Source organism: Schistocerca piceifrons, chromosome 4 (assembly GCF_021461385.2).
Source record: "Schistocerca piceifrons isolate TAMUIC-IGC-003096 chromosome 4, iqSchPice1.1, whole genome shotgun sequence".
Classification (NCBI taxonomy): Eukaryota; Metazoa; Arthropoda; class Insecta; order Orthoptera; family Acrididae; genus Schistocerca; species Schistocerca piceifrons.
Window position 1 is genome coordinate 354,266,287 of NC_060141.1, and position 25,135 is coordinate 354,291,421.

General features: G+C 43.9%; 1 protein-coding gene across 1 annotated transcript in view; it reads left to right on the forward strand.

Moving 5' to 3' along the window:
- Positions 1-25,135, forward strand: part of LOC124796347 (laminin subunit gamma-1) — a 1,176,638-nt gene that overhangs the window by 591,917 nt on the left and 559,586 nt on the right. Inside the window, exon 3 of the mRNA XM_047260489.1 lies at positions 17,784-17,901. Within this exon, the coding sequence (XP_047116445.1) occupies positions 17,784-17,901 (118 nt within the window). The remainder of the gene's footprint in view (positions 1-17,783; positions 17,902-25,135) is intronic.

A 25,135-nucleotide genomic window follows, 5' to 3' on the forward strand; every position in this document is an offset into this window, starting at 1 on the left:
TCAAGTGAGCGGTTGTATATGATTGCTAAGAAAGGAGCTATTGTGTCTGCATACTCTGAAAGGAACCTGATTGGTATACCATTTGGACCGGAAGACTTGCCTTTCTTAAGTGATCTGAGTTGTTTCGCAACACCTAAGATATTTTTTTTTATGTCACTCATGCTAACAGCTGTTGTGATTTAGAATTCTGGAATATTTACTTCATCTTCATTCCTGAAGGAATTACAGAAAACTGTATTTAGTAACTCCGCTTTAGTGGCACCATCATCGGTAACATTTCCATCGCGATCGCGCTGTTTTTTGCGCTGCTGTTCTGTACTCTTTGGGTTTTCTACCGTATATTGAGACAATTTTTCATTGTGGAAAGTAGCCTGCTAGGTCTCCTGATATGACATTGCTGGGTTTCTTTCTGTGCGGTTATCCAAAAGGTATTGTTTATCAACAAGTGCTAACACACCGTGCCGGCCGCTGGTGGCCGAGCGGTTCTGGCGCTACAGTCTGGAACCGCGCGACCGCTACGGTCGCAGGTTCGAATCCTGCCTCGGGCATGGATGTGTGTGTTGTCCTTAGGTTAGTTAGGTTTAAGTAGTTCTAAGTTCTAGGGGACTTATGACCTCAGCAGTTAGTCCCATAGTGCTCAGAGCCATTTGAACCATCTAACACACCGTGAAAACATGGTTGAACGTATAAGAAACGCTTGTCCCAAAATTTCCGCTGGTATGCATCTGTCCTGCGCACATTCATTTGAAGACAAAATCAACAAGTGTGTTGAAGTTAATGGTCAAATGTTTCAACACTTACTCTAACTGCAAAAAAACCCTCCGATATATGAGAGGCAAGAGGGCTCACATTAATAAAGCACCCAAAAGTGAACATAAAGCTCCTACGCCCACGTCGTCGTTCATAGGAAAGCTAAACATAGTACTCGTCTTAGTGTTAATCGAATCAATAACTCTTTTTCTGATCGCATTGCACTGCCGTATATGATAAGTCATAGTTCGCTACACAGCCACAGTGGCGCGTCGAGCATTCCCCCTTTCGTTTTGCCGAAGGAATACAACGTTGAGAATCCGAATCTGTAATAAAAACTGGGGATTTCCATTCAAGATTTCGAAGCCCCCACCAAACCTCAATATCCACCCCCCCCCCCCCGCTCCCCCACGCCCCCGCACCACACACACACAGGCAGGTGCGGTAGACGTTGGGGGTCGAGTTTGGTATCGATCGCTGATGATGACAAAAATTTTAATTATAGATTGGATCCAGACAATGTTGCTTTCGATGTATTTAAATGTCTTCAGATAAATTGAACACCTTTTACATGTGGTAAACCGTATCGTTCCTTTCACACTTACGTTTACCTCTGTCGATTCTGTTGCGTTAAGAGATATGTGTTGAGATTTTCCGCAAGGAAGTCCTGCATACAGACACAAATCTAGTTCGATAGTCGGTAAAGTCGTATTTTTTTCACTAGACGGCAGAGCGGGACGGTGTCAAAACTCTTTCTGAAGTCAATGAATACGGCACCAAGCTGAGCGTCGATGTCTACGGCGCTATGGATCTCATGGAAGAAGCGAGCGAGCTGAGTTTCGCTAGAGCTCTCTCTACAGAACCCCATCTTGATTTGTGTGGAGGAAATAATCGTTCATCAAAAACACCATAACACATGAGCAGAAAACATGTTCCACAACTGACGTCAGCGATGTAGGCCTACAATTATGTGCATCTGTCCCACAATGCTTCTTGAAAACAAGAAAGACGGGCGTTTCCCCAGTCGCTAGGCACCATTCGCTGCTCCAGAGACCTACAATAAACTGCTGTTAGAAGGGAGGCAATTTCTTTCGTATAGTCTCTATAGAATCGGATATCTCATCTGGTGCAGATGCCTTTCCGCTACTATTTATTAGAAACTGTAGTTACTTTTTTGTTCCGCGATCGTATTATTTTGTTAAATCGGGTCAGTGCTCAGAACACGACCGAAGCTCGCTGGCGCCGCTACGTTCCCCGATCAGCTGTGAGAGCCGTGCGCCGCCGGTGAGTGGCGGAGGGTTCGGCTAGCGGCGCAGCGGCAGGAGCAACGCCCGAGGTCGGCGCCCCAGCCGCAGCCACAACCCGCCAATTGCCGGCCGCTTAGCGGCGATTGTGTCTGCCGCGGAGGTCGCACTCTGCTACAGGGCGGCGAGGCGAGTTCGGCGCTTACGTCACCCGCCCTCCGGGAACGTGGCCGCTCTGTATGGGCAGCATATAGCCCGTCTCACACACAGTGAGATTCACTCTAACCTCCCTACCAGGCTGCTAGTCTCGGTCAACTACAGAGCTGCAAGGTACTGGTTAACAATAACTACTGACACAGACGACAGGTCACCTTAGAAGTTGGCGTTGGCATATATGGCAAGGTGAGTGGGAAGTAAGTGATAAGAGACATGGACTGCACGACTCCTTCCCTGACCGCTATGGTCGCAGGTTCGAATCCTGCCTCGGGCATGGATGTGTGTGATGTCCTTAGGTTAGTTAGGTTTAGGTAGTTCTAAGTTCTAGGGGACTGATGGCCTCAGATGTTAAGTCCCACAGTGCTCAGAGCCATTTGAACCATTTTTTTCTTCCCTGACATAAGGGAGAGGTTGAGAATGAAGCATATCGATCCCAGCCGCGGTATGGTACATTTCTTCACAGGACTAATGCCTTAACCCGCGCACTTAAGCCGCGTGGGTCTGAGACAGCCAATTACATGAGCATGAGGTGAAAAAGGTTGCCCAGAAACACTATCTTCTTCTGCGGGGCAGTATGCGAAGAATAGACATGCACAACACTTACATTATACGGAAACGGACATACACATACACACAGCAATAAGAGACGAAGAACAATGGGCACAACCAAATGCATTAACAAACAGTATTTCAACAACAACATATAAAGAACATCACCGGACAAAACATAACACACATGCCTATATGCAACGAAACAACAGTCTCCGGGCGGTCACAGTGACAGCGGAAACAGCGACGCTGAAGAGGAACAGAGGAACAGGAAGATGAGATGTAACAGTAAATACACTACTGGCCATTAAAATTGATACACCACGAAGATGACGTGCTACAGACGCGAAATTTAACCGACAAGAAGAAGATGCTGTGATATGCAAATAATTAGCTTTTCAGAGCATTCACACAAGGTTGGCGCTGGTGGCGACACCTACAACGTGCTGACATTAGGAAAGTTTCCAACCGATTTCTCATACACAAACAGCAGGTGACTGGCGTTGCCTTGTGAAACATTGTTGTGATGCCTCGAGGAAGGAGGAGAAATGCGTACCATCACGTTTCCGACTTTGGTAAAGGTTGGATTGTAGGCTATCGCGATTACGGTTTATCGTATCGCGACATTGCCGCTCGCGTTGGTCAAGATCCAATGACTGTTAGCAGAATATGGAATCGGTGGGTTCAGGAGGGTAATACGGAACGCCGTGCTGGATCCCAAAGGCATCGTATCACTAGCAGTCGAGATGACAGGCATCTTATCCGCATGGCTGTAACGGATCGTGCAGCCACGATTCGATCTCTGAGTCAACAGATGGGGACGTTTGCAAGACGACAACCATCTTCCCGAACAGTTAGACGACGTTTGCAGCAGCATGGACTATCAGCTCGGAGGCCATGGCTGCGGTTACCCTTGACGCTGCATCACAGACAGAAGCACCTGCGATGGTGTGCACGAATGGCAAAATGTCATTTTTTCGGATGAACCCAGGTTCTGTTGACAGCATCATGATGGTCGCATCCGTGTCTGGCGACATCGCGGTGAACGCACATTGGAAGCGTGTATTCGTCATCGCCATACTGGCGTATCACCCGGCGTGATGATATGGGGTGCCCTTGGTTACACGTGTCGGTCACGTGCATTGACGGCACTCTGAACAGTGGACGTTACATTTCATATGTGTTACGACCCGTGGCTCTACCCTTCATTCGATCCCTCCGAAACCCCGAATTTCAGCACGATAATGCACGACCTCATGTTGCAGGTCCTGTACGGGTCTTTCTGAATACAGAAAATGTTCGACTGCAGCCCTGGCCAGCACATTCTCCAGATCTCTCACCAACTGAAGACGTCTGGTCAGTGGTGGCCGAGCAACTGGCTCGTCACAGTACGTCAGTCACTACTCTTGATGATCTGTGGTATCGTGTTGAAGCTGCATGGGCAGCTGTACCTGTACACGTCATCCAAGTTCTGTTTGACTCAATGCCCAGACGTATCAAGGCCGTTATTACGGCCAGAGGTGGTTGTTCTGGGTACTGATTTCTCAGGATCTATGCACCCAAACTGCGTGAAAATGTAATCACATGTCAGTTCTAGTATAATATATTTGTCCAGTGAATACCTGTTTATCATCTGTATTTCTTCTTGGTGTAGCAATTTTAATGGCCAGTAGTGTACAATAAAAAAGCCGGACAAGTGCGACTAGGACTCGCGGTCTGTGAGTTCTGCACAAATTTAATTATGTATATAGACAGTACATCTATAGGTTCTGTTGAGCGAATTTGCGAGTTTCAAAATATGTGACACAAGTTGCCTGTCTTTTTCATACTGTTGACGTAGAAGTTAAAATTCTTTACACCGCCAAAGTATTGCCGACCTTAGTACTTGACATAAATTTCAACTCGATACGTCTATCCGTTCCTGGGAAAAAAGGTTTCTTGACAGACAGACAAACAAACAGATGAACAACAAAGTGATCCCATAAGGATTCCGGTTTTAGCGATTGAGGTACAGAACCCTGAAAATGAAAAAGGATATAGAATTTTTCTTACTTTTCGGGCAGCGGCGACGCGGCCTCCTTTCAGCACCGTCGTGTTTTCGCGTCGTAACAACTGATCCATAAATTTCGGCGGTTCAGCTGCATAAATCTTATTTCTTCTTCTTTTGATAATGGTTCAAATGGCTCTGAGCACTATGCGACTTAACTTCTGAGGTCATCAGTCGCCTAGAACTTAGAACTAATTAAACCTAACTAACCTAAGGACATCACACACATCCATGCCCGAGGCAGGATTCGAACCTGCGACCGTAGCTGTCCCGCGGTTCCGGACTGAGCGCCTAGAACCGCTAGACCACCGCGGCCGGCCTTCTTTTGATATTTCGGTTGCATACGTTTGGGCTCTTGTTTATTTAGAAGGTTATAAGTTAATTTTTAGTGGGATATTAAAATTATATGGGACGACTTCGGAATTGGTTTCAGTCCCGGGGTTAGCGTCCCTCTGAATACTAAAGACAAATCATCATTCATCGTAACGATGGCAGTATTGACATCTTCATGTTTGGCACTGTGGTATACCTGCAGGCCGTCGGGAAAGAAATTATATTTACAGGAGCATAAAACATAGGACATGTCATTGACGTACAGTGAGAACAATAGGGGGCTCAGGACTGGCCCCTGTAACTCTCCCGAGAGAACCAGGACGGATTTTCGTTCCGACACTGACAACAATCTGCTGGCTGTTTCTCTAATAGCTTTTACGCCAGCCTGACAATTGTAGCTGATGCTTTTTTATCAAGAATTATGAATATTTCTAAACTGACGTCAGAAAGTCTGGAAACGTCTCTTGAGAGGACGATTTGTTGTTGTTGTGGTCTTCAGTCCTGAGACTGGTTTGATGCAGCTCTCCATCTACCCTATCCTGTGCAAGCTCCTTCATCTCCCAGTACCTACTGCAACCTACATCTGAATCTGCGTAGTGTATTCATCTGTTGGTCTGCCTCTACGATTTTTACCCTCAACGCTGCCCTCCAATGCAAAATTTGTGATCCCTTGGTGCCTCAGAACATGTCCCTTCTTCTAGTCAAGTTGCGCTACAAACTTTTCTTCTCCCCAATTCTATTCAATACCTCCTCATTAGTTACGTGATCTACCCACCTAATCTTCAACATTCTTCTGTAGCACCACATTTCGAAAGCTTCTATTCTCTTCTTGTCCAAACTATTTATCGTCCATGTTTCACTTCCATACATGGCTAAATTCCATACAAATACTTTCAGAAACGATTTCCTGACACTCTAATCTATACTCGATGTTAACAAATTTCTCTTTTTCAGAAACGCTTTCCTTGCCATTACCAGTCTACATTTTATATCCTCTCTACTTCGACCATCATCAGTTATTTTGCTCCCCAAATAGCAAAACTCCTTTACTACTTTAAGTGTCTCATTTCCCAATCTAACTCCCTCAGCATCACCGACTTAACTCGACTACATTCCATTACCCTCGTTTTGCTTTTGTTGATGTTCATCTTATATCCTCCTTTCAAGACACTGTCCATTCCGTTCAACTGCTCTTCCAAGTCCTTTGCTGTCTCTGATAGAATTACAATGTCATCGGCGAACCTCAAAGTTTTTGTTTCTTCTCCCTGGATTTTAATACCTACTCCAAATTTTTCTTTTATTTCATTTACTGCTTGCTCAATATACAGATTGAATAACATCGGGGAGAGGCTACAACCCTGTCTCACTCTCTTCCCAACCACTGCTTCCCTTTCATGTTCCTCGACTCTTATAACCGCCATCTGGTTTCTGTACAAATTGTAAATAGCCTTTCGCTCCCTGTATTTTACCCCTGCCACCAGTCAACATTGTCAAAAGCTTTCTCTAAGTCTACAAATGCTAGAAACGTAGGTTTGCCTTTCCTTAATCTTTCTTCTAAGATAAGTCGTAAGGTCAGTATTGTCTCACGTGTTCCAACATTTCTACGGAATCCAAACTGATCTTCCCCGAGGTCGGCTTCTACCAGTTTTTCCATTCGTCTGTAAAGAATTCGCGTTAGTATTTTGCAGCTGTGACTTATTAAGCTGATAGTTCGGTAGAGAGGACGATATTAATCACCATTCGGAGAAAATCAGTTCTGAATTAGTTTTACGCCATTCGTATCGGCATGGGAATAACTGATCGCAGTCACTGGGGTGAGGTGATGCGTTGGATTGGCAAGAACTATTAGAAACGCTATAACGTTCCTTGAGTGTTCTTCCTCCTCACTTAACGACTGTCGTCACTTAAAGGCCGTTTTACGAGTGCTCAAGGAACGCTTACAGACAAGTGGGGTCTTGTAGCGGCAGTTGCTGGAGGGCAGACACCTTTTTGCTCTCCGCAAACATTCTGCCTCACCTCGAGTAGCGTATTCTGCGGTTTGCGGGCGCCAGCACGTTGTAGTGTTATTTATCTGCGCCGTTATTTAATCCAGTCTGTCGTTCTCCGTACTTGATGAGTTGTCAGACTACCGCTTCTCTCTCTATTTAGTTAATTTTCCTTTGCGCTGCATACTTATAGTCTGTTACGTTATTCCTCTGAACAGTCGTTATCTACTCTTCACGCCACAGACAGAACGCCTGTTCCGGCTTAATACAATGCGTCGTTTCGTTTGCCTTCGAAGACAGTAAGTGATAAAGAAGTTTCCAAACGCTGTATCGGCGGATATTAGAGAATCGATGTGATGAGGCTGCCACGTTAGGACTTTACATGTTGTTTGATTTGAGTTACTTTCCGTAAAGAAAAAAAATGGTTGAAATGGCTCTAAGCACAATGGGACTTAACATCTGAGGTTATCAGTCCCTTAGAACTTAGAACTACTTGAAGCTAACTAACCTAAGGACATCACAGACATCCCTGCCCGAGGCAGGATTCGGACCTGCGACCGTATTGGTCACGTGGTTCCAGACTGTAGCGCCTAGAACCGCTCGGCCACTCCGACCGGCTTTACTTTTGTTCATATTCATCTGATAACCTCTACCTAAGATGCTGTCCATTACGTACAGTAGCTCTTCCAAGTCCTATCCTGGAACTGACAGTATTACAATGTCATCAAGAACTCCGAAGTTTAACTGCCTCCTCAAATACCTCCCCTCTTTCCTTTTGTGCTCGCTCATCATACGGTATTGAATAACATGGGAGTAGACTCCATCTACATCTCAGCTGAAATGTCACCTGGAGTAACAAATAAATTAGGGACATTTAAGTTCTTCTAAACTTGTCCAAGTCGAACGCTGATGATGTGATTTTGAATCGGAAACTCGGGGGAACAACTACAGCTAAACCAACACCAGGCGGATCTCATGTACAGGGACCTTAAAGCACTGCTGAGTGTGGTTGTAACCAGTCGCATGTAAACAGTGAAAGGTGTCGCTCGTGAGTTTTTAAGAGTTACCAGCAGGAGCCTAGTTAACATTATGAGTGTTCGTTCGAAGTTAAAAAGGATAGGGTACAACGGTCGAACACCTTCTCGTAAACCACACATTTCTATAGTCCATGCTAAGCGATGCATGAGTTGGAGTAAAGAGCGACGCCTATGGACAGTGAGGCATTTGCAACGAATTATTTGGAGTGATGGATCATACTACACCTTTCGGCTATCCGATGGAAGGTTTTGGGTTTGGTGAATTCCTGGAGGACGTTACCTGCCTTAATATATAGTGCCAGCAGTGGAGTACAGAGGAGTTCGTGTTACAGTACATGGCTGTTTCTCGTGGTTAGATTGTGGTCTCCTTATTGCGTTTAAGAAAATGCTAAATTTGGGAGGATATGAACACGTTTTACAGCATTATGTACTATGTATAGTAGAGGAACAGTTCGGAGACGATTACTGATTGTACAGGGTGAGGCATAAAGGATGAACGGTTTTCAAATGAACAATACATCGTTAGGAGTGCTTAAAAATTTTTTAATTACAGAATAACACTCAAATAATGGTGCCATTTAACAAAATTAATGCTTGAAAACAACATCTCCCAGGTGACGGGCGTTTTCAGCGATGCACTTCTGAAGGCGCTCTCGGATGTTGGCTTCAACTCTCTGCTACATGCCTCTGTCTATTTGGACGACTTCCACACGAACAGCTTCCTTCAATTCTTCAAGTGTACGTGGTTTATGGACGTACACACGTAATTTGACGTAACCCCACAAAAAGTAGGCACACGTGGATAGGTCAGGGGACCGAGGAGGACAGTGAACGCGTCCAAACCAGGAAATAACTCTTATCACGAAAAACAAATTGCTTCCATAGTCAATTGCCATGCGAGCTGTAGCTCCATCCTGCTGAAACCACACTCGCCAGATAGGAATACGTTTTCTTCTTAATTCAGGTAGGAAGAATTCAGTGACCACCTCTCTATATCATTCAGAGGTTATGGTTTCGGTGTTCCTGTTCTCGTCTTGGAAAAAGTATGGACCAATAACATCTGTACCTCTCAAAGCACACCAGACAGTCACCTTGGGACTATGTAATGGTTTCTCATGCAGTAGTTTTGGGTTTTCACTGGCCCAATAACGACAGTTCTGATTTACCATTCCATTCAAATGGAAATGAGCATCATCACTCATAAGCAAAATAATGTTGTCATTTTGCACAAATATGGCCTCCATTTCTCTGGCAAAATTTACCCGCTGTTCACAATCTCTTGGGTTTAATTTTTGCACACTGGCCATTTTGTAGGGATGAAATTTTAGGTTAGTATGCAAAATACGCCTTACAGAGCGATTACTGAGGTGCAGCTCAGCCGAGTGTCTTCTAGCAGATCGACCAGGACTATGGAGTATGACTTACCGAACTCTTTCCACATTTTCTTGTGTCCGAACTGAGTGAGGAGCTCCTGGTGGTTTTTTGTTCATAACTGTTCCTCGTGTTCGAAATTATTCTACCCAACGTAAAATGGTATTACGAGTGGGAACACTATCATGTCTAGCGAGAATGAAATGGCGACGAAACTCACGCTGCACTATGACGATAGACTCACTATTGGACACAAAACTATCATAGCTAAACACACAATGTTGCACAGTCCCCGGCTCCATGACCTTTACTAAACAAAATGGCAGAAGCTACCGATCACGTTACCACATCACTCCCCCCACTCCAACCTCCTGAGCCTGAATACTAGTTGTTCTAAAGACGTCTGTCTTTTCTGCCTCACCCCATATTAGCGTAACAGTGCACCCTGACATAAGGCAAAATTAGTGAGGCAATAGTTTGTGGACAATAACATTCCTCAAACGGTCTTGGCATGCCAAGAGTCCCTTGTAACCTCCCCACTATATGTTTCTGCATCTAATTTATCCCAAATTTACCTCCTATTCCACAAAAATTACCAAAACTAAGTACTCACAAACTATTATTCAACTTAAACTCGTATGCTAACGTTTGACTAAACATAACCATATTTGAACTGAACTGTAAGTGGTCACAATGCAACTTGTCTTCATATTAAAGACGCAACTGAAGTAAAAAAATTATCTGGCCCGAATCAAAATTTCCACTTACCTCGCGTCTTGACAACATTGTTGCAGATTTCTCGAAAGCACAACAGCTAACAGCAAACAGGCAGCGGCTAATACATACTTCTATTTTTTTAATAAAATTTCCAAACCATTTTCAAACTGTTGTATACCATATGGTCCAATGTAGTAATGCTTAATGGTAAATCTTGTACAAACAGTGGGTTAGGGAGATTAACTATTCCTATGAAATGATATTCCAAGACAACAATTTTAGAATGAAGTATGAATTCAAATAGATAGAGCAAAACTTAGCATGATCTTCATACATAACATTGGTCTGAACAATACTGTACTTCACTTTGAACAGTGATTTGAAAAGGGTACAATGTCAACGGAGAATTTCTATAAAAACCAAACAGTTTAATCTTAAAGCATGATTCTGGGAAGTGGGGCGGTCTTTTTCTCAACTCTGAGCAAGTTAACTAGCTGACAATCATTCCAAAAATCTAGTTGCACAGTGCTGCAGCCTTACCTCAAACTTCTTCTCTTAAAAAAATAACAACATTATTCAAAATTTATATTCTTTTCGCCTTCCAATATACACATCATATTTATCCTCGCTATCCATTACAATAAATCTATGTTCACCTGACAGATACAATCTCAAGTCAACATAGCACTACTGAATGTATCGATCACGTACTACATTTCAACTAAGAATGTACCTAATTGCGTAGATGCAAAGACTGTGCCGCAACAAGATCAAAGATTGTTTGCTCTAGCTCACGTGCACATCGATAACTTACAAAAATCAAAATGGCATGCTCAACTTACAACCTGTCTGAAAGCAGTTGGGATGAGTTCCCCAGACCCTAGCGTCCAACATCACTATCTTCTCTGGTTTCGGCTCTTGAGAAAGAATGGGCTGCCATTTCTCTGCAGATATTCAGACACCTCACTGAAACTGTTTCAAGCGAAGTTGAAGCCTTCATAAAAGCGAAGGGTAGACACACTCCATATGAATGCCCACTAATAGGTATGCAGATACAGTCAATCAGATAGCGTATGGTACAAGAAAAAATACCGTGCACTTCGGTATAATCGCAGGGTGTAGTTGTAGATGTACACTCCTGGAAATGGAAAAAAGAACACATTGACACCGGTGTGTCAGACCCACCATACTTGCTCCGGACACTGCGAGAGGGCTGTACAAGCAATGATCACACGCACGGCACAGCGGACACACCAGGAACCGCGGTGTTGGCCGTCGAATGGCGCTAGCTGCGCAGCATTTGTGCACCGCCGCCGTCAGTGTCAGCCAGTTTGCCGTGGCATACGGAGCTCCATCGCAGTCTTTAACACTGGTAGCATGCCGCGACAGCGTGGACGTGAACCGTATGTGCAGTGGACGGACTTTGAGCGAGGGCGTATAGTGGGCATGCGGGAGGCCGGGTGGACGTACCGCCGAATTGCTCAACACGTGGGGCGTGAGGTCTCCACAGTACATCGATGTTGTCGCCAGTGGTCGGCGGAAGGTGCACGTGCCCGTCGACCTGGGACCGGACCGCAGCGACGCACGGATGCACGCCAAGACCGTAGGATCCTACGCAGTGCCGTAGGGGACCGCACCGCCACTTCCCAGCAAATTAGGGACACTGTTGCTCCTGGGGTATCGGCGAGGACCATTCGCAACCGTCTCCATGAAGCTGGGCTACGATCCCGCACACCGTTAGGCCGTCTTCCGCTCACGCCCCAACATCGTGCAGCCCGCCTCCAGTGGTGTCGCGACAGGCGTGAATGGAGGGACGAATGGAGACGTGTCGTCTTCAGCGATGAGAGTCGCTTCTGCCTTGGTGCCAATGATGGTCGTATGCGTGTTTGGCGCCGTGCAGGTGAGCGCCACAATCAGGACTTCATACGACCGAGGCACACAGGGCCAACACCCGGCTTCATGGTGTGGGGAGCGATCTCCTACACTGGCCGTACACCACTGGTGATCGTCGAGGGGACACTGAATAGTGCACGGTACATCCAAACAGTCATCGAACCCATCGTTCTACCATTCCTAGACCGGCAAGGGAACTTGCTGTTCCAACAGGACAATGCACGTCCGCATGTATCCCGTGCCACCCAACGTGCTCTAGAAGGTGTAAGTCAACTACCCTGGCCAGCAAGATCTCCGGATCTGTCCCCCATTGAGCATGTTTGGGACTGGATGAAGCGTCGTCTCACGCGGCCTGCACGTCCAGCACGAACGCTGGTCCAACTGAGGCGCCAGGTGGAAATGGCATGGCAAGCCGTTCCACAGGACTACATCCAGCATCTCTACGATCGTCTCCATGGGAGAATAGCAGCCTGCATTGCTGCGAAAGGTGGATATACACTGTACTAGTGCCGACATTGTGCATGCTCTGTTGCCTGTGTCTATGTGCCTGTGGTTCTGTCAGTGTGATCATGTGATGTATCTGACCCCAGGAATGTGTCAATAAAGTTTACCCTTCCTGGGACAATGAATTCACGGTGTTCTTATTTCAATTTCCAGGAGTGTATATCCTCTGACCTTCAAACAGGCTCATTCGGTCAGCTTTGTGAGATCTGTAATTCAGCATAGAAGCTGACCCCGGAGCAAATTAGAGGTTTTAACGCACACAAATTATTGCAGTAGCTCAAAGTCAAGAGTCGGAAGCACAAGAAGACTGAATCCAGAACGATGGAATTATTAGAACCAGTTTCAACCAAGTGATCTAATAAGCAATAAATAAACGCATTATGACCTATAAAATTATCTAGGATCCTGATACTAATATGGTACCGTGGCTGAAACAAATTTGGAGCTAAATGTTTAGATGTCACATACTCGTCAGTATCGACGAAGTCCGCAAGCTCAGTAACAGCTTAAGAATCGAAAGAGAATCTTTCCAGCTTAGCGAAATATCAGGAGTTGCAAAATAAATCTCTGAACTTTACACGTTTTCCGCACAAACTGTTGTGGAATAACTAAAGTGCCCAGTAACATATTGAAGTGTTAACATTGTTCAATTCATGCAGAAATCCCTTTCAATGATCTTACAAGCCAGTAAATGGTATAGTTTTATATTCTAATTACCTAAAAAGTTTAGCAAGAGATTAAAACGGTGTGCGCTTCAGATCAACTAAGGAGAACGTAGCATGCTATCGAACTTACGACGCAATTGCGCTTATTTATCGGAAATATCTCTTTTGAAAGATCGCGCGGAAGTCTTCCCTGGGTACAGGAAGCTGTTAGGAACCTCCATGCCCTGCCCTCTAGCGGCTACATCCAGGAACGTTAGTTCCGCTAGTTGCCACCGTGGCGCTGTGTAGCGATCCCGGGTAAGGCAGGCTGTTTGAGAGGCAAGCGATTCTGACATTTTCTCGCTCTACTTACAACCAATATTATGCATAGCGTTTTCACTGTACGGAACATGGCAAATAGCAGTTTTCACTGCACAATGTATTAAGATTTCCCACCATTCCATTCACTGATGGAGCGTGGCAAAAAGTGACTCGTTATATGCCACAGTGTGGGTTGCTTGTATTTTCACGGCCGCCACTGGAGCTATCTGTGGTTTGCTGTCAGTGCTCGCAGATTCCGTGCTCGCAGATTCCCCTCTGAAATAAAAACGCATCTTAAAAAGTTCAACGGATCTGCACGTCGCGAAGTGACCTGTGGTTAACATTTTGGACCATTTCCGTTACACTAACCTGGAGGAAACAAAGTCGTGACGTTCCAGTTTGCCCTGTGTACGTGTCGAATCAGTAAAACCTGCTCTGTATCCTACGCACTTGAGCAATACTGTGGTACAGAGGTACAAGTGTTTTGTGTTTCCAGTATCCTAGTAATGAATCGAAAACTGCCATTTACTTACCGCACACGTGTTAATGACACAATTACTTCAGCTGAGACTCATTAACTGTGTAATCAAAATATCTATTTTTATGTTCATTGATTGCTTAACTTCATATATTTTCTCATTAACAGTTCATCGCCAGTGTTCGCAAGGATTTGTCGATATGATATTAGATATTACAAAAATACTTACTGAATGAAAATTTTTCTTCGTAAGTTAAACGCGTCAGTTTGTGAAACATATCAGAACGCAAAAAATCTTTGTCCGATATTATTAGCATATGGTGTGAACAATAGAGAACTGCACACTTGTCTCTGTGGTACATTCGAATCTACTTCTGTCTGTGGATAACATCCCGTCCGCGATAACACGCTGCGTTCTACTTGCTACAAGTCGTCAAGTCATTCGCCGACAGGGTAGAAATCGCTTCCGGACATGCTTTCTTTAACAGAGGTCTGTGTGGTTAGGGAACGAAAATACTGAACCACCCTTCGGTACTTCTATCCATATCCACGCAAAGACTCTGTAAACCAGTGTGAAGTGCATGATAGGAGGTGTTTAGTGGTAAGCGTGCGTGGTGTCACATCCTAGAGTTCCTGCCCCTGCCGGTCGCGTGTGAAATGCGGGAAGAATGACTGCTTAAAAGCTTCTGTACGAGCTGTGATTAGTCTAGCCTTGTCTTCACGGTGTCTGCAGGAGCAATACATAAGGAGCTGAAAGATATCTCTACATACTTCACTTAATACAGGCTCTTGAAAAATTATAAGCAGGATTTCGCGGAATAATTAGCGCCTTCTTCAAGAGTCAGGCATTTCAGATTTTTCAACATTTCCTGCAACGCTCAGTTTCCTATTTACAGCTTTTAGGATATCACATACAGAGCGCGAACTGATTTATGAACGATTGGTGCTTTCTAAACAGATTTGTGTGCCAAGGATTTACGAAGGGGAAAATAAACTGAAGACGTGAATTGCAGTTTATGTGGGGGGGGGGGGGGGGGGTTACTGGACTAGGGTATTCCATGCAGTGGTGGGAATTGTACTGCTGCGGTGGTGTAATGACTAGCACACCTGCCTAATATACTCCTGCCTCGTAAGCAAGGAGACCCGGATTAAAATCCCACCCATGGCACAAATTTTAATTTATTTCTTCAGCTTTTAACAGGGATAAATGCGGCGTTCCATTTGAGGAAGTAGTTGTTTTCATTCAGTGCATGTCGTTATGTTTCTAAAAGCATTAAAAAATGGAATACACTCCATATTTTCATCATACGTAAATTGAAATACATTGCCTGTAAGGTAAGTAAAGAAGCAAATTTTATCTATTACTTTCGTGCTGCACTTATTAATTCTGTTGCTTGTTGTATAAAAAGAGTTGTAATATACTTGATGTCTTTGAGGAAGTTACATCGTTCAAGTAGTTTCATTCATCATCATTTCCTTTGAACCTTTGTCCCACTTCAACGCGGGGTCGGCCTTGTTACTAAGGATTTGGCAATGTCAGTGGCAGAGGGTGGCCGGAGGCCCTTCCTGCCGCCACCCTGAACCTCCTTCGACGGAATTAGTGTACCCCAGCTGTCTGTGTCTAGCAGAACGTTAAAACACTGCAAACGTTCTCAAATGTCTGCGAGTCGTGTAACTGAGGCGGAACGTGGGGACCAGCCCAGTATTAACCTAGAGGGATGTGGAAAACCGCCTAAAAACACATCCAGGCTGGCTGACATACCGGCCCTCGTCATTAGTCCGCAAGGCGGATTCGATCCGGGACCGGAGCGCCTACCCCAGTCCAAGAAGCAGCGCATTAGTGCTCTCGTCTACCCCAGCAGGTGTTGAAGTAGTTTCATTACTTTGATCAGCTTACAGTTAACAGTATTTATTTTTAAGAAATACGAAGTACTGAAAAATCGATGTTGATAATACAAAATTAATTACTCTTTGAATAAAATGATCCCTACAGACCGGGGCGCCGTCATCAGCTAGCTGGTTAATGTGTGTCCTGCAAAATACTTCAGTTCTGCTCACACGACACGCCAGCAGCGGCAGTGACTACAGGCATTGACGGTACTATACAGACCGTAAACGATAATTGCTTACAACGTACCATAGTGATGTAGAGCAAGTCGAGACGAATGATTTTATACGGGACACTCGCAGTCTATCAAGTCGGGAACGTACCGCAAACTGGCATTTAAAAAAAAAAAGAGAGAGAGAAGAAAAAAACAACAAAGCTATAGTGCGTGAGCATCACGCGAGATTTTCGTATTCTCTCGCTCTCTGCGCTCAAACTACTAGCCCCAAGGAAAAATTTAATGTTGTTTCATTTTGTACTGGGATAAATTTGGGCTGAGGGACACGGTTTTCAGTTCTTTGCAAGAAAAAGTTTCAAGAATGACCTACCTTCTGGCATGCCAACCCTCGCCCCTCCGTGGTCGGGATTCTTAGTATGTTGTTCCTCGCACTTCCTCCTACGGCCTATTATTACACCAATTAGTTCCCATATTCGAGCATTTTTGGTGTTAGTTGACCGCCCTATTACTACGTCACCGGCCTCGTCGTAAACTTAGAAATTGTAAAACTGAAGTTTGTGCAAAATTTTACTTATTAATTTTTCTGAATTCTAACAGCATAAAATTAACAATTGTCTTTTTCCTGCCCTTCTTACTGCGAAACTACTATGCTTATAAGGATGAAGTTTAGAGCGAATTCTCGACGTAATTAGTACTTTGCATAAAGCCTGCGAAAGTCGACTTTCTCTCATTACCCTCACCGACCGGTGGCGTAACATCCAACTCAATGAAGACGAAAAAAGGTCGAATGTAGAAAATAATTCATCTAGTCGCACGTTTTTGTAGAATGGAAGGAGTTCCTGCCAACAACACTTTAAAAATCCTGACCGATAGCTGGTGGATGTGTGGCCTTAGAAGGTCACTTTCGTATATTTTCTTGAATAATCCGAAAACCGCAGCTTCTAGCGAAAACGCATCCCAGTACACAATTAAACCACATTAAATTACTCCAGAACTGACTTATTCATTTTCTTTCTGGGACCAATAATTTGCTCGTAGAGAACGAGAGAATATGAAACAGCACCACGATGCGCTTGGTTTTCTTACGCCAATTTGAGATATTTTCTCCAGCTGATAGACCATAAGTTTCCAGGTGCCCGTCTCTACGCCACTGCGGCACGTTGTAAACAATTATTTATAAGACCCTGTATACTACATCTACCGCCACCCGCACATTCAACAAAACCGATGGAATTCGATGGTTTTTAAAGCAAACTAACATTCTGAGTACCACATACGCTACTTGTCTTAGAGCCGGCCACTGTGACCGAGTGGTTCTAGGCGCTTCAATCCGGAACCACGCGGCTGCTACGGTCGCAGGTTCGAATCCTGCCTCGGGCATGGATGTGCGTGATGTGCTTAGGTTAGTTAGGTTTAAGTAGTTCTAAGTTCTATGGGACTGATGACCTGAGATGTTAAGTCCCATAGTGCTTAGAACCATTTGAACTTGTCTTAGAGATTGAGTAATTTTAACGTCACAGTTGGACAGGGAGCACTCGTTTGCGTAACAGTTGTCCTTTATATTTGTCTACAGTGTACATTATTGCTGAACAATTTTCATACTACAGCGTATGTTTTCTGTGTTGTTGCAGGGAAGGCGTTCGATATCACGTACATACGACTTTGGTTCTACTCTCCTCGACCTGAGAGCTTCGCCATCTACAAGAGGACTACCCAGAGCAGTCCCTGGGTGCCATATCAATTCTACAGGTACTGTACGCTATACAATCTGACCGTGAAACATGGAGATATGCGAGTGCAGGCTTTCTCGGTGAATTTCATGTACGAAGTCTTACCGGGTTGTCAGCCGAGTAGCATCGTCGTCTCGTAGCAACGTTTCGATGGAATGCGTTTCCACATCTTCGCCTGAAGATGATGGAGTCTCATTCCATCGAAACGTTGCTACGAGACGACGATGCTACTCGGCTGACAACCCGTGAAGAATTCATATATAAATATGGAGATGCTTCACGTATAGGAATAAAGATACATTACACAGAACTGGTTTATGATAGATGCTTTATAAACGACCTTTAAAGAATCAACCTGAGCCACAACATTCCCTACATAAAGGATGCTCCGAAAAGCTTGTAAGGATGTTAGCCCATCACGCCATTGCGCGCGAATTCACGCTGCCCGCCAGGGACGGTGTCGCCAAATGCGTTCTTCGTTTCGTTTTCCTAAAGCCTAACAAGATAGCGATACAGAAGTTGGACACGGGATGATAGTAAGGATCGAAACATGGGAAAAGGCTGAGCAGTCTCGTGCGCAATCGTCTATGCTATGAGAATAACTAATTGTCTCTGATGGGCCGCTCGAATTGGCGCACACAAGTGCCTGATTGGCTAACTTCAGTGCTAATTAACTCGGAAACGGCGCAACGTATTGAATTTTTTTTAAGAATTGTTGTTCAGCACAACCTACCCTGCAACAATCCTACAAATTTTTCAGATTGTTTCTGACAACCTGTATAGGTTGTTTACCATCTATACTTAGTGCGAGGTACCATAAAACGCAAGTAAAAGGTCAGTCACAGACGAAAGGTTGTTTTCCAGTAATTATTTTTCCATACTTATATAGGATGCATTTTTTTTTTAAAAAATGTCTCATATTCTTACAGACGGTAGTAGGTCAAAACTAGAAGAAAGTTTCCTAAAATGATATGTCCAGAAACCAACATCTGTTGAGATATTGGCCGTTGAAGATCCGTAATTCACAGCCTGCACTTAATTTACAGATGAGGCAGGATTCACAAGGGATAGCATAATAAATTACCGTATTATGCACGTGTGGGCAGATGCAAGCTCTCCAGCAGCCATGAAAGTGAAGCACCAGGATCGCTTCAGCGTCAGTGTTTGTGCACGAATTGTCAGTGACAGATTGATAGGGCGGCACATCTTACCAAACAGACTAACAGATGTTACCTTTCATAGATTCCTGCGGTATGAACTACCAGCGCTATTGGAAAACGTTAGCGTGTGGTCTACGCACAGCGGGGCATCATCCCATTTCCTGCGGATCGTCGAACACTAGTACCTCACCGCAACGTTTCGTGGGCGATTGATGTGTCGAGGAGCTCCGGTACCATGGTCTCCCCATTCAGCGGACCCGCATCTGTTCGATTTCTGGCTACAGGGACATGTAAAGACATTGATGTTTGCCCAATCCAAGGACAATGTGCACACGTTACAAGAGCGTGTGACCAATGCAAGTGACATAATCGAAGTGGAGTTAGGTGTATTTCAAAGAGTGTGTGATTCACTGCAAAGAATGGCCGAAGGATGTGTCAGGATGCGTGTTAACCACATGCAGCACTTTTACGTAAGAGATAAACTGGCCCATAGCCCAGATGGTATTGGTTTACGGACATATAAATACAGGAACTTTTCTTTTAGTTTTGACCAGTATTTCCTCCTGTAGGAATATGTGACACATTACTTACATAACTTTTTGAATAAACAATTTTCATAAAAGGAAAATATTATCTATGAGCCTCGGTAGGTACCTCCATCTCTCTCATCTTATGAAACTTTTCTTCTTTATACTCGTTCTCTCTCTGTGTCGCGCGGTTAGAGGCGCCATGTCATGGATTGCGCGGCAGGCGTGTGTGTGTTGTTCTTAGAATATGTTAGTTCAAGTAGTGTGTAAGTCTAAGGACTGATGACCTCAGCAGTTTGGTCCCTTAAGAATTCACACACATTTGAACATTTCTCTCTCTCTCTCTCTCTCTCTCTCTCTCTCTCTCTCTCTCTCTCTGTGTGTGTGTGTGTGTGTGTGTGTGTGTGTGTGTGTGTGTGTGTGTGTGTGGTGTAGTGTACTGTAGAGTTCAAGTGCATCAAACAAATTACTGAAAAAAATGCCATTACTTAAGCCCTTTATTGTGCAGTCGAGTGAACAGTGGTGTGTTGCCTGAGGTCACAGTGGACATTTCCCAACATCTCAAAAATGTACCATAATAAAACCAATAAAAATTACACGTCAAATGAACTACTGAATCTTGTCTGAATAAGTTATCCAAATTTACTTTCATTTAAGTTCACTGCTGATTTACGTAGCAAGCTTGCGAAACAAAACTCTGAATACGAAAACGTTTCACACAAGGGTATATCACACTGTCCACTGAAATGTGCTCTGTGTAGCAAGAAAATAACTTTTAAGCTGAATATAAACTATCTGACCTAATCACTGATTAACTGTGTAATGACATTGTTCCGTATGTACAGAGTAACTGTGTAACTATGGCCCTGAACTATTCAAATGGTTCAAATGGCTCTGAGCACTATGGGACTCAACTTCTGAGGTCATTAGTCCCCTAGAACTTAGAACTAATTAAACCTAACTAACCTAAGGACATCACAAACATCCATGCCCGAGGCAGGATTCGAACCTGCGACCGTAGCGGTTTTGCGGTTCCAGACTGCAGCGCCTTTAACCGCACGGCTACTTCGGCCGGCGCCCTGAACTATTCTTACACTTACCTCGGTATAGTATAAGTTCTCTCGAAAGTGGAGCATAGCAGGCAGGTCCGCAGCAAAGCTCAATTAAAATGGTAAACTACAAATGACATTCAAAAGAGTGTGTGCCGTCACGTGCAATGCACGCACGAGAAACATTGTATTTCTTGCGTGAGAATAATTTTGGGTACTAATGTCCTAATAATGCTTGTTTCTAAAACAGATTTGTAGCAAAGAATTACTTTATAACTTCACTTTCAAGATCGAGAACAATATTGGCTTATACAAAAATGACTGGTTTTAAAAACAATTTAATTTGCCTAAGATTAACGTACCCAAATATTATCGCTCTTTTTGCGCAAAATCTATATACAGTGGAGGAAAACTAACCTCTCTAGCTGTGAGTAGCCCGTAAGAGCCGGCCAAAATGGTCGAGAGGTTATAGGCGCTTCAGTCTGGAACCGCGCGACCGCTACGGTCGCAGGTTCGAATCCTGCCTCGGGCAAGGATGTGTGTGATGTTCTTAGGTTAGCTAGGTTTAAGTAGTTGTAAGTTCTAGGGGACTGATGACCTCAGCTGTTAAGTCCCATAGTGCTCAGAGCCATTTGAACCATTTCAAGTCCGTAAGATAAATACATCAACCAAATTTCGGTCCGACAAATAATTTTATACCAGAATGCTAACTACGCACAGGTGTGCAAAGCTGCAGATTGACCTTGCATCACAATTCTTTACAAAACTCTTTTCAAAATCCATAACTATTCTTAACATCATTTTATTCAATCATTTCCAGCAGATCTGTATTCAATACGTAGTAGCTTAATTCCGGATAAAAGTTTCCTGACCATTCAGTTCCACATCTGCTTTCCAACACACATAGACTAATAAAAATTTCTCTCTCTCTCTCCACATCTGCTTTCCAACACACATCGATTAATAAAAATTTCTCTCTCCTCTCTCCCTCTCTCCCTCTCTCTCTCTTTCTCTCACTCACTCTCTCTCTCTCTCTCTCTCTCTCTCTCTCTTAGCGCCCTCAGGCAGCGACGGCGTAACAGCACAAGTAGAAATCGTGGATCAACAAGGCTTGCTCTCAGACATATCCATATCGGTAGAGGCAGTAGATTCGTTGTACGGCTTTTCTCGAACATCGGTTCTGTACGTACAGGGTGAAGCATTTAAAACGGTTTTTGAAAACATTTGGAAAACTACAAACAGAACTAAAATTAAAAAGGTGCAACCGCAACGGCGGGGCATATGTTGAGAGGCCAGACAAACGTGTGGTTCCTGAAGAGGGGCAGCAACCTTTTCAGTAGTTGCAGGGGCAACAGTCTGGATGATTGACTATCTGGCCTTGTAACATTAACCAAAACGCCCTTGTTGCGCTGGTACTCCGAACGGCTGAAAGCAAGGGGAAACTGCAACCGTAATTTTTCCCCAGGTTCAAGCCCTCCCTCGGGCATGGATGTATGTATTGTCCTTAGCGTAAGTTAGTTTAAGTTAGATTAAGTAGTGTGTAAGCGTAGGGACCGATGACCTCAGCAGTTTCGTCCCATAAGACCTTACCACAAATTTCCAAAAACATTTGCTGCCCCCCCCCCCCCCCTTGCGGACGGGAGAGGCGCAACTTTGAAATCTTATGTAGGAACCCCGATTTTTGCTGCGGATTTGAATTAACTGGGAAAAAGTACGTAACTTTTCTACTGAATTGTTACCTGACACTGTCGGTAGGAGAGCGATCTCTTATTATGAAAAATACAAAGGTGGATGACTAATTTCGGCAAAGTTTAAATGCCATCTTCAAATCCTTAGTATATATCAATTTTTTAATTCCACTGTGCGTAGTGCACTGTAATCTTGTCTTGAATACATAGGAACTTAACTCACTGGAGCACATGGTTTGGGGTCGCGTCATATATCTAATGATAAAACAGTAGATGTGGTAAACGTTCGTAAAAGTTAGTGTTAAAATATATTGTATATACAAAAACCAGAGCGCTGTTGCTGCTGCTTTCCGTTTCTGCGGCTCTGTGAAAGAAATTACACGAATAATGTGGACAAAGTAATGTATTATACTGCGGATAATCAAGTTTTTTGCTCTAAAAAACCTGTTTGTCACTAAAAATGTTAGAATAACTAACTGTCTAATCTCCTAGAAAAGTAATATGATGTGTATTTCTTGAAATTTTATCATTTTTAAACGGTTATACCCCAGTTTGATTTTTGTCGATTACAGTGCCACGTATCACGCAACGAAAAAAATATTAAATACGAAAGTTAAGTATTTTTTTCCTCGAAGAGACAGAATCCGCTAAACAAAAAAGGAAAATAGGTTTCCTACTTAAGGTTTCAAAGTTGACGCCCCCTCCTGCCCCTTGGGACGTTGGGCAGGAGGAAGGGGACCTAATTTTGTGTCATTGGATGTCCCTTTCGAGGCGAACAACTCCTATTACAACCTTTTTTTTAATCCGACCTGTAGTTTTCCAGTTACAGTTTTAAACGCCTCACCCTGTGAACTCAATAACGTTCGCGAGAACAGCACCGTCTTTCTTCCACGGACATCATTTAATTTCTCTGAGCGTTTTCCTTAAACATTCGTATAGTCTTGACTGATCTGCAGCGATTCCAGCAGCATGTCTGTTGAACTCATTTGATGTCTGCCGCCATGCCTGCTTGATAAGGAGTCTCTGGCAGTTCTGTAAGATTAACGGAACTTACATCCTGTATGAGATTTCTTCTACAGACTGGCTTCACAGAGTTGCTACTGTTGTCGTACACGGATTCTATCTAATTCTTTGTTGTGGACATTATGTTGCGTTCATCTACGTCTAAGGGGGTAGCCCTCTTTGAATGCGTGAAAAGTAGATGATTTTCGTGATTCTTTCAAGTAAAATAGAAAGTAATGCTAAATCTGATGATATAGATTTATTTCTGTGTGCTGGACCGAGACTCGAACTCGGGACCTTTGCCTTTCGCGGGCAAGAGCTCCACCATATGAGTTAAGAAATCATTTTTGTGTCCACATCGGACGCTCCCTGTAACAGTTTCACCGGTTGGAGGACCCCTTGCTCCGTAACACTGGTCATCGGTGGGAAATTCCGGAGCCTTCCTATTGGACCTGTAACAAAATTATTTTGTATGAGTCATTTTAAATATATTTACTGTCCGCGTACATAGAATAACTGAAAAATATTAAGTTCTGAGAAAATGTTGACGTATTGAAACAAATGTCGTTTTCTGCGCCCGCAAAATCGAGACAAAATTGCCCCGAAAATATACTTTTGAAGATGTGGCAAAACGGCTAGGTATGCTGACAGATAACTCAATTTAGAATGCCGGCCTCAAATTCCGGTCAAAAGCGTTTTCCGCCAGGTTGAAAAATATGGTTTCGAGAAAAACGTGTTTTAAGTTTTGGGTTATATATTTTGCAGTTAAGTTAAACAAACCTCTGATCAGTGATCATAGGACCCAAAGGAGGTCCTTCTCCATCTTCTTCGTGGACATGAGGGCCATGCGGGTCTCTTCAGCAGCTTCTGTCATCCGCTGCTCTGCTCGCTCGACACACTTTTCGTCCTTTTATGTGCAGAAGTTGTAACAGGCTGATCCGATCTCAATTTCGAGCTCGTTCATAAGTTACTTAATTCCTGTTAGGCCGTAGCTAAAATTACATGTCGACTATCTTTTTCGGAGACTTTTCTTGACAAATCGCCCTGTAACTCGATAACGGAGTTTCTGGCGAACTTTACATAAACACTACGATAATTTAGACATCCAAGGGAATATTTTAAGCTAAAAATTGGTTTTTTGAAATTTTCAAACAGGAGTACCCACTTAAAGTGCTGTCATCCGGCACGTTAAACGGAAGTACTGTCTTAAGTTGCTCTGTATTTCCTTAGGATCGTATTTTGTGTTGTTGTCAGTCTTCTGACTGGTTTGATGCGGTCCACTACGACGAACTTTCCTGTGGTAGTCACATAATCTCAGATTGCAACTTTTACTATTATTTCCTATAAATATTCTAATTCCTGACTTCCTCTACGATTTTACCCTTTTAGTACCATGGTAGTTATTCCTTGTACGCCCCCGGTAGCTGACTGGTGCCGGCACGTTAGCTCAGCGTGTTCGGTCAGAGGGTTAGTTGCCCTCTGTAATAAAAAAACTGAGTTCACCGATCAACAAGAAACCGAAACGGGTGTCTTACGACGTCCGCCCCGAGCAGATACAACGAACGAAAGAGAACAAAATGAGATTTTTAAAAAAAGTGGTCAGCGTGACAGACTGTCAATCCTAAGGGCCCGGGTTCGATTCACGGCTGGGTCGGAGATTTTCTCCGCTCAGGAACTGGGTGTTGTGTTGTCCTAATCATCATCATTTCATCCCCATCGACGCGCAAGTCACCGAAGTGGCGTCAAATCGAAAGACTTGCACCAGGCAAACGGTCTGCCTGACGGGAGGCCCTAGTCACACTTTTTTTTTTTTTTTTTCCTTGATGT